The sequence below is a fragment of the Phoxinus phoxinus genome (assembly GCF_949152265.1).
Source record: "Phoxinus phoxinus genome assembly, chromosome: 15".
Taxonomy (NCBI): Eukaryota; Metazoa; Chordata; class Actinopteri; order Cypriniformes; family Leuciscidae; genus Phoxinus; species Phoxinus phoxinus.
In genome coordinates, this window is record NC_136890.1 from 11,998,708 (window position 1) to 12,010,140 (window position 11,433).

The 11,433-nt window shown below is 36.3% G+C and overlaps 1 protein-coding gene across 1 annotated transcript; it reads left to right on the plus strand.

The window, feature by feature from the left end:
* Positions 1-2,172: 2,172 nt before the first annotated feature.
* Positions 2,173-5,423, plus strand: rh50 (Rh50-like protein). Its single transcript, XM_079637550.1, has 2 exons — positions 2,173-2,722; positions 4,215-5,423. Exons 1-2 carry the CDS (start codon positions 2,276-2,278, stop codon positions 5,208-5,210), a joined length of 1,443 nt encoding a protein of 480 aa, XP_079493676.1. The 5' UTR covers positions 2,173-2,275; the 3' UTR covers positions 5,211-5,423.
* The last annotated feature ends 6,010 nt before the right edge of the window (positions 5,424-11,433 follow it).

Genomic DNA, 11,433 nt, shown 5'->3' on the forward strand with positions numbered 1-11,433 from the left:
TTTATAACAAATTTGTAACAAATTTTGCATCATCTCATTTTCAAGGACGTCCCAATACACAAAATATTTTTTGTGTGTGTGTTGAATGATAAAAAATCCAAGTGGTTCTTCAGCAGTTCTTCAGGGGTTCTTTGCTGTGCTTATGGTGCTAATGTAGCACCACTGCCATTTTAAGAACCTGTTAAGCCCAGTTTGGTTCTTCAGCGGTTCTTCAGTGGTTCTTTGGGGTAATTAAGGTGCTCTTATGGTTCTACATAGCACCATTTGACAAAGGTGAGGTGCTATATGGCACTTAAAGTGGTTCCCTATGATTACAAGCCAATGAACCATGTTTAGTGCTATTTAGCACTATTTTTGTTTAGAGTGTATACTGCAGCATTGGGAAGTTCAATTCAGCTCCAAATATCCATTGTCATCACATTTAAATATACATTTCTCTACCTTCTCTTACATGAATTTGACAGCCTCTTTCATATTTAGTAAAGACCACAGTTATTTAAACTATATAAAAAAACAATGAATTTGAGTTTTTAAAATCAAATTTAAGACTTTCTTTTAAGACCTGCCATAAAAGGGTAAAATTACTGTACAACTTTTGCCATGGGTTTTATCTACTGTAATTGTAGGTGTTACTCACACAAAATGTAAATACAAGTATTCTGTTTGTGTTTAAGTTAAAATATCTGATCAATGATTGGCGTAGATAGTGAAACCAAACTAGCCTTCGCCAACAGGGTTGGATATTTGCACTTGTAACCTTAATGTGCTTGTTCAGTTGACATTTTACAATGTTGTTGAGACAAATACAAAAAGTCCAGATAAAAACATATTTAATATGTTTGGCTGAAACTGTTGGCAAAGGCAGTTATGTGCAGTTTTACAACAACAACAAAAAAATCCCCCTTAAACATAAAGCACAGCTATAACAAAAAACATACTTTTGTTCGGTTTTATCAGTTGTGGTGTTTGCAATCCTTCAGTTCTTTCGTCTAAATTTCAGAGTGTTCCTGTAAGCTCAAACACTGGAGCTTGGCATTAGCCAAGGTCATGGGTTCGATTCCCAGGGAACTCATTTCTAAGAAAGAAAAAGAATGCAGAATATATGAAAGCAATCTAAGTTGTTAGGCATCTACTAAATGTCAAAACAAGGCTGAAATGTACGGATGCTTTTTATATTTCTCAGAAGCGGAAGTCATCATAGTAGAAAAAGAAAGAGTCCGCAATAGCTTTTCTATGACTCTCCAAAAGAGGGAAAAACACATGGACAGAAATGTATATTAAATTTGCCGTCACTCCCTCAGCTGTTGTATTTGAAACACCCTCGGAGCAGCTTTTATAAATAAAAAACATTATTTATAAATATATATATATATATATATATATATATATATATATATACATATATATATATGTATATTTTAAAATACTTTGCTAGATTCATGACGTTAAATACCCATGGAAACACGTCATCACAGTCTGAAAAGGGTCCATCGCTGATCAATATGTTTAGATCAATGTGTCCCACAAAATAGTCTCAAGGACTTCTTGCATTTTACATTCACAGAATATAATCTACTCTTCAGAATAATACAGACATAGAGAGGTGCTGTTTGTTCTAATAGCGGTCACATAAAAAAACTACAGCATGAAGAAAATGTCAGTGAGCAACAGCAAAAATCGAGCTTAATTCTATCTATCTATCTATCAATCGAAAGCTTTACAAGACGTTCCTTGAAGTTTAACAAGATTTAAAATAAACACTCACTGATTACATTTTCCAAATTAGGCACTTTTGCACATTTAAATGCAAATGAGCTTATCTTTTTGTACTGTGTTATCAACACTATTAGGAAACAATAATGTGAAACCCTGTTGAAAGTGCATTACTCCGAGTCTGAACTCAGCAGTGAGCTTCATGGCTCTGTCACTGATTGTGCCACTGATCTTTGCAATAAACATGTTAATGAGTTTCTTTGTTCCTTTCTCATCCTATCTCTCACTCTTTTGTGATATGATGACTTAAACCGAGTCTACACCATACCCTTTGTTGAAGTTTAAAAACTGCTGAGTAATTAAATCCTGGTAATGGTTATTACTAAGGACAAAGTGCAGCTGGATTTCCCTTTGCCTGAGCAGCATGTGGATGATGTAACTTCATGTTTTAGCCAATGGAAAGCACTCTGCTTATCAAGTTACAGTAGATAAAATAAATAAGTGTCACTGGAAGAGAAGGGAGGCAGGACTGCAGCTGGCTCTGTGCTCAGTTACAGTCAAAATGAAGAATAAGTCTACAAGTTTGCGTGTGCGGCTCCCTGCACTCATCTTTGCACTGGAGGTCATGCTTGTGGTCCTCTACGCTTTCTTTGTGACGTACGATGATCAAGCTAATGCACTTTTACAGAACAACCAGACACGGCCCATGGAGAATTCATTGTATCAGAACTATCCATTTTTTGCTGACATTCAGGTGATGATATTTCTTGGATTCGGCTGCCTTCTGGCCTTTTTCCGGCGCTATGGTTTCGGTGGGATGGTGTTTAACTTCCTAATCGCCACATTTACCATTCAGTGGGCCATTCTGGTCCAGGGCTTCTTTCAGTTTTACCATGATGGGAAGATTCATCTCAGTGTGCTGAATCTGATCAATGCTGAGTTCGCCTGCGCTGTTGTGCTGATTTCGTTTGGAGCAGTGCTGGGAAAGACGAGCCCTGTGCAACTGCTGGTAAGTTTATCATTTTTGCAGTAGGTGGTTTGATATTAGATATTGCAACATGTTCCATTGTCCATCGCAACACTTGATTTCACTAAAAAGATACAGTGGAAAGATGTGGTGAACATTCACATTATATTATATATTCATTCACAAAAAGTAAAAGGAGACATTCACCTGTTTTATGTGTGTGATAAAGATCTGCCACGCATCAAAAACTCTTGAAATAGTTTCTATAAGTTCACTGCATACTGCCCAAATCATCTTCCTTCTAAAGCAGCATCCTTTGGGAGTTCCCTAGGCAGCATCTCTGTGCGAGATAAACTGTTAACATGTTGCAACACTTGTGCAAAAGAAGAGCACTATTAAAAAGTAGGCTATTGTGGAAATAATATTATTTTAAAGATAAACGTATGCATGAACAGAATGTAATGGATTTATATTGGTTGAATGTTAAAAATAAAGGTGCATAAGCTTTAAAACTAAACTTTAGTGTTTTGATCCACTTAAATAAGACTTACATCTATGTCATTTTACATTTGTATTTTACATGTTTCTGAATGTACACTGTAAAAAAATGTTGGTTTAACTTAAAAAAGCAAGTTTGAGTTGAAGTAAAAAAATTTTTGAGTTAATACAATGAAGAAGAATCGTTTAATAAACAGAAAATCAAGATAGTATATTGTCTTCATCATATCAGTTATCGAAGTTGATTTGACAAAAGATAAAAAGTTGTGATAACAAATCATGAAAATATTTTTTTACAGTGTAGCAAGTGTAAATATTCTACTGGAACTTGTGGTCACACTTTATTAGGGTCCAATTTTCACTATTATATTCCTATTAACAATGACTTTTGCCTCAATAAACTCCTAATTACGGCTTATTCATAGTTAGTAAGGTAGTTGTTATATTGGTAGGAATGCAGAATAAGGCATTAATACGTGCTTTATAAGAACTAATAAACAGCCAATATCCTAGTAGCATGCTAATCAGCAACTAGTTGAGAATTGGACCCTAAACTAAAGTGTTGCAATCACACTATGGCCTTTTATTTCATTAAAATTGTATCATCCGTAAATACAGTTGTTGTTTTTTAAATATTATTTTAAGTGCACAAATTTTTCACAATGATAAGTAAACGCATGATAATGAATCCATAGCACACACACAAATGTGGGGCGAATTCATAATTTTTGTATTTACACAACTATTTTATTGATATTTCACATTATAGGTTGAATACTTCTTTTTTTTCACTAAGCTTGGCGCAATGCATTCTGGGATTACATTCACCGCAATAGATACATGTGATGCTGCCTTAGAATTTGCTTAAATTATGCATCCTAATTAAAAATATGATAACATTTTGCATTGAACCTATATGAAGCCTATGCCGCACACTAGGTTTTGGGATGCTCAATTGTGTCACACTTTTGTCAGCAAGATGAGTCATTTTTACATATTTTACATCTTCAAACTACATATTGTGTATTGTTTATAGGTGATGGCCTTGCTCGAGATCCCTGTGTTTGGTGTCACAGAATGGGCCGTCCTGAAATACTTGAAGATCAACGACGCTGGTGGCTCCATCCTCATCCACATTTTTGCATGCTACTTTGGACTGGGTGTCACCTTTGTCCTCTACAGACCCAGCCTAAACGAGGGGCACCCAAAAGAGACGACGAGTTACCAGTCGGATCTGCTATCTGTGATGGGAACCCTGTTCCTCTGGGTGTTCTGGCCCTCTTTCAACTCAGCGCTGACCTTCAAGGGTGACGACCAACACCGAGCCGTCCTGCACACGTTCATAGGTCTCAGTGCCTCCACGATCACGGCCTTCGCCCTGTCCAGCATGCTCAGCAAGAATGGCAAGATCAGCATGGCCGACGTGCAGAACGTAACGTTGGCCGGTGGTGTAACGGTTGGGGCCTCGGTGGACATGATGATTTCACCGGCCGCTGCTTTTGTGCTGGGGATCGTGGGATGCATCGCGTGCATGCTGGGGTACAAATACCTAAGCCCGTTCCTGGCGCACCGGCTGCGGTTGCAGGATCAGTGTGGCATACACAACCTGCACGGTCTAACGGGACTCATTTCCAGTCTAGCAGGAATCTGCGGCATCCTGGTGGCGACCGAGGAAACGTACGGCCCCAGCCTCTACCAGACCTTCTCTCATCGGGCTCCTCCGGAGGGAGACCCTCTGCTAGCGGAGTTGCAGGTGTTTATCCCGGACCTGGAAGCGGGATTGGGTCGGAGCGCTCAGGAACAGGCGCTCTTTCAGGTGGCCGCCGTGTTCGGGACCATTGCTGTTTCGGCGGTGGGCGGTTTGCTGACTGGGGTTGTTCTCAAACTACCGTATCTGGCTTCCCCCAGTGATGAGAAATGCTTTGATGATGAGCTCTTCTTTGACGTTCCTCCAGATTACAACTACGTAAACGGGCCGCAGGATGTATGGTCTTGCGTTCTCAGAGACACAAACAAAACTGATGTTGACTGAAAAAAGCAGCACTTGAAAATGACTGATGTTTGACAAGAGCATTAAGTAAGAGGAATGAATCTCAATGTTGGACTAGACCATAAAACATTATGGACTTTAGTATTGAGCACTCTGTAGCTTATTTTTTTAGATATCTTATATTAATATTTGACGGGATATGGTTCATGTGTGTATCAAAATATATGCTTGATTTTGATTAAATGTATGTATTTGTAAAAAAATATATATGATTCATAAATATTTCTATATACCATTTCTAATTTTCCATTAATACATTTTAAATTACCCTGGTGAAAAAGAGGTAAACTTCTGAATACTTTCAAAAAGATAAATATTATACTTTAAAAACAAAATACTGCAAACTGAATGTAATGTTTTTGGATTCCTAATTGCATGTTAAATGCAATTAAATTAATATTTAAATGCAGTTAGCTTAACTTTAGAGTGCTTTTTGGCCCACATTTTCTATATGTAATTTCATAATTACTTCCATTAAATATGGTTAAGTTTATTGCTGAATGTACTGACAAGCAATAATGGGCAGTAAACTAAAACATACTTTAATGTCATTTATATTGAAAATTGCATGTCATGTATTTAGACATATTTATAATTACACATTTGCCAATTGCAAGTTGGTACATGTAAAAAAAAATATTAAAATGTGCTTTTGTATGTTAGTCAACACATCAAAATAAGTGTACTTTGTAGCAACAATGACTCTCTAATACACTTCATTCGTTGTGTGACCAGATGAGAGCGTTGTCTCTTTCTCCATTACAACACACACACACACAAAGAGACATGTAACGTGACACTCACACATTCCGTTGAGACTGGAGCACACACACACAAGAGACTTTTCGTTGAACGAATCATATTTAAAACATTACCAAATGCATTCTGTGTTGCTATTTATGTGTCGTGACAGATTTGGGTTTAGTTTACAATTATAGCATGTATTAATTAAACTTTTAAATGTCTATACTAATGCATAATAATCAAATGTTGTATTCCTATCAATGTTAATATGATGTGTTTCGTACCTTTGTAATTCTCTAAATCTAACGGAGTTGAATCTCGATAATAGACTGCAATGGTATGATTATTTCGATATGAATTCTTGCCAGTCATAGAAATGACTGGAGCTCTGTCATAAACTACACAGACTGGGGTCGTGACAAGACAAAGGAAAAGTCTCCCGCTCTCAAATCACTGAAGGTGATTGGACCATCCACCAGGAGAAGGCGTTATCCTTACATTCCTTAAAAGCCAAACGCTCTTCCTGCCCTACCCCTTCCTGCTCTTACTACCCGACCTGGTCATGTAAAGTCTCCGATCCTGGAACTCCTTCCAGGAGTTCCCTCCACTCTTTTATTTCCTTTATAAAGTGTTTTTTTGTTTCCTTTTTAAATTCTCCTTTGTTCGTTGCCACCTACGAGTCGAACGAACGAAGCCTGAATTCCTTCAGCAATTTCCCTTCCAAAGAGACCTTCTTCAAAAACTCCCGCGAACAGCTTGCTCTGGCAACAAGCACGCACGCCTCAGCACGAGCGCGCGCACTCTGCTCCAAGAACACGCGCAGGCTGAGCACAGCTCCACACAAACGAACTTCGCAAGTATCAAGCTCTACGAGTTTTAATGTTTTAAGGTGTTTTGATTGATGTCTCTCTCAAAGGTCTGTGATGTTTGCTGTTCTATGGTCACACGTGACCATTTTCTCTCTCTCTCTCATCCTCTCTTTATCTCTCTCTCTCTGTTCCGCATTCAAATCGAGCGCGCCCCGGCCCTCGATCTCATTCTCTCCCTCTTACTCTCTCTCTCAAACGCACGACCAAAAACCTCTGTAAATCGCTCCCCGCGCGTGCGAGGTGTGCGTTACTACTGCTAAATAGCACCAGCTTAAAGCAGAATAATCTCTCTCTCTCTCTTTATCTCTCTCATCTGTTATTCGTCTTGTTTGTCCACATGTAAGATATGTACAAAACTATAATCAATATGTGTAATCCGTTATATTCTGTAGTTTGCATTTATTAAAACAATATATTCAAGACTGTGTCTGTGAAAAAACGCTCGTAAAACCACAAATGTCAATGAGATTAAAAGATCCAAGAGCTGCCAGAGCTCTTATTGTTTACTAGTTTTAATTCTATAAACACAGGAAAATTAATGTTCACGGCCAGAAAATTAATGTTTCTTGGAGTTTATAAGAAAGGATAATTTTATTGAGAAATTAATCACTTAATCTGACGGTTGGTCGCCGGACGAACAACGATTTGATAATTACATTAATTTCCCTTAAAGATTATCTCATAATCGAAGTTAAGTAAGATTATTGATATATGAATGAGGAATTATAATTCGTTGTGATTGATTATTCATATATTCATATAATCCACCTTCACTTTCGACAATTTAATGTAACTGAAATATGCAAAATATTAATCATATTCATGATTAGTTATTAAAATTCCCTATGGATCATTTGAGCTGATTCATCCGGACCCAGAGTCCTAGGCATATAGATTACAACTTCTTTAGAGCATGACAAAACATTATTAAATCAATGATTTAAAATGTATTTCGAGGTCAAACGTTTAATTTGACAATATTATGTTTTCTTTTTAAAAGTGTTTTGTCATGAAAGTCATGGATATATACTCTATTTAAGTTCACTTAAGAGGCCTTTTACTTCATTTATATATATTAACAAGCTTTTTTTGTATTTTGAGCACAGAATCTGTATTTCTCAATTAGCAAAACCTCCCTCAAAAGATAATAAAGGACTAAAGTTAAACAGTTAACAGGTCAAAAACTGTGAAATATGAAGTACATACATTTACAAGTGATAAATATTATCTTGATGAAAAGTTATAAATTAACAGGTTGATTATATTTCTTGGGGTCATGCACTATCCCCTCTATCTATCTGTTTGTTTAGACTGATATGCACATAAATACATAAGCATATACACAGAGTTTTACTGCATGCATGTATATAATTGACTATAAAATGTATAGCTCTGTTCAGAATATTATCAAGTTAGGCTATAAATGCATGCAGTAAAAAAAAGTGAAAACTTCTTGTAATTTAAAATTAGAATTTGGATGCTGGTTGATGATACTCTCTCAAAATATGTCAGTTATACATGGAATTATTTACCCTCATTAAAAATGTTCGATTCAAAAAGAAAAGAGGAAAAGATGAGCTGTGAAAGGTTTTTTTTTTCCTCTGTTGTTTTAGATATTGCCATTGAATTGAATTTATTTATTTTAACTTTATATTTCATAGACTATGTGTTACTGTTAAAATTGTCACAATAGCCTACTTAAATATCTTACTTTTAACCTTTATAAAACCATTACATCCTGTAGCAGATGTTGGGAAATATTATAGGGATGAACAGGGATATAAAATGAAAAAAGTGTGTGTCTCAAGGTGGAGGTATGTCTGTAAAAGAAGAGGGTGGTATGACATTTTTTTATATATTTTTTTTTTCAAGTCCAAAGTGAAAAATGTATATTTACAGTATTTTACAAGGGACAATTATACAACTACAAACTAAGTTGGGGAGGTCAGGTGAGCCTGAGAGGCGCCAAACAAAAGGAATAAATCGAACAAAACAACAGTATTTTATCAAACTAAACTTATCAAAAGAAAATGTAGAAAAGTAGAGTCGGTTTCAATTTATTTTGTCCTTGCAGTGTATACATTTAGGAACAGAGTAATATATGGGATGAAAATAGTATCTAAATGATTAACTCATGCAAGCACAATTATCAATGAACTTGATACATGTTGCAAATATGTTTTATCCATGCCTTTCAACTTGCGTGTGCAAAATAAAAATTTGAATGAATGTGTAGCAATTTGTACAAATGCAGACATTTTTGTGAATACAAATGTTTTCTTTTGTATTAGTGTATCATAATTTGCGCATGCAAAAAAGAAGATGTGCATGTGTGGATCAGATGACACGCATGCATTCATTGACGTCTTTTCTGAGTCGATCTCATTTGATTCATTTGGATTTTGAGACTTTCTTTTCGCTGTTTTTAAGCATTTCACAACACACACACAAACAACTACACATGAATAGGCCTGGTGCTAATTATTAATGTGTGCACAACTACCCTTCTATTTGACAAATTCACAAATGTGCATTGCTACATTTAAACTAATACAATACAACTTGTGTGTGCAAAATCCAGAATCACAAGAATGTGCAGCATTTTGTACAAATAGAGACATAGTTGTTAATACAAAACCTCAATTTTGTATTAATGTAGGTCAGAATGTGTGCATGCAACAAGTATAATGTGCATTTGTGGATGAGGTGACACGCGTGCATTCATTAACTCGTTTCTGAGTCGATCCTATTTGATTCATTTGGATTTTGAGACTTTCATTTCGCTGGTTTCGCCTAGCACGATCCACACACAGCTGTCTGAGAAAACCTGCTACCACTAGATGGCAGTATTCTGCTAAAACCGACAACGGCAGCGCAATCAAGCGTTCTTCCCCATTTAAGACGCTTAATGGATTCATTTGAGTGATATTGAAGTGATATTTAGTACACAATATAGGCCTACCTTATTAATAAAGCATAGCCTACTTTATAGAGGCAAAAAGATTAAATCAGATTATGAACAAACAACACCCATAGAAAACCATTATAAAACGCTTAACGTGCAATAGCGCGTTGCATGTTCAATAAGGTGTATCGGCTACTGAGTTATAATATCACCGTTTTACTGCATTGATGTTAAGCTTTTTCGTAATAATCGGCTCTATGGGAGGAAAACTATATAGCCTACAGAGAGCCTATATGAACGCGACGCGCACGTTTCACGTTTATGGCATTTTCCTTCCTGAGCCTGTTAAAATTAAAAAGCAACATGAAATTCTGCAGTTGCGTTTAACTTTGCATGTGTATGGGAGAGCAACCGCTCCGAGAGCGCAGTGAAGTAGGTTTTAGGTTTGATATTCGGCGCATTTTCTAAAGGGACCATCAGTAAATTCCACTCACAGTCAAGAAATATAAACGTCCAATCATTCATTCAACTGAACGATACTTCCAGTGTTATAGTAAATGCCTAGTGGGCAGACTGACTTAAACTACTGTATGTCCAGCCAATATCTCGATTGAACAGTACATTGTTTTTTTATTTTTATTAGGCTACTATAAATTGTTTTTCTATTTATGTTCCAAAGTTTTAGTACGTTCCTAGTGATCGTCAGGTGAGATTTTGCATTATTCACCTGTAAGTCACCAAAAACCCTTTTGGTGAATACCGGTAATTTTTTATTAAAACAAAATTGTTTACTGTAAATACATTAAGGGTGGTATTGGGACCATTTCACCTGTAGTAAGCCAGTCTAGTCACTAGGGACATACTACAACCATTTTGAACATGAAAAAACCCTTTTGGTGAATTACAGTATTTTTCCTCAGAATACAGGCTACATACATGAAGGGAAGTATTGTACAAATTTTACTTGTAAGTCAGTCTTACAGGAACCTTCTACGAGCTTTGGAATTTGAAAATGTGTGATTTTAAATATTAAAAGTATTTTTAATGAAAACAAATTATACGTTTTAACGCAGTTAGTATAATTGGCAGACGTTCCCTTGTGCATCATGAGCTGTGGTAGCGCGTCAAAGCATTCTCATGTATGCAGCGATAGGCTGTACACTACGCGGCCAATGATTTTCAATGAATATTTCATGTCGATATACAATGGTTGCATATTGTTAAAACTCATCGTGCTATAATAAGACTATATAACAGTGGCAAGGGTCAAGGGGAAACAAATGTCCTGCGAAAGTCTTTTAACATTTAAAAACAGACATTTTCAAATTCCAAAACTTGTATACAATGTGTAGTCAGATAAAAATAAGCCTATAATATGAACTCGACTGCGAAATTTCACGTTCTTTTTAACAGGCTCAGGAAGGAAAATGCCATAAAAGTGAAACGTGCGCGTCGCGTTCATATAGGCTCTCTGTAGGCTATATAGTTTTCCTCCCATAGAGCCGATTATTACGAAAAAGCTTAACATCAATGCAATAAGACGGTTATATTATAACTCAGTAGCCGATACACCTTATTGAACATGCAACGCGCTATTGCACGTTAAGCGTTTTATAATGGTTTTCTATGGGTGTTGTTTGTTCATAATCTGATTTAATCTTTTTGCCTCTATAAAGTAGGCTATGCT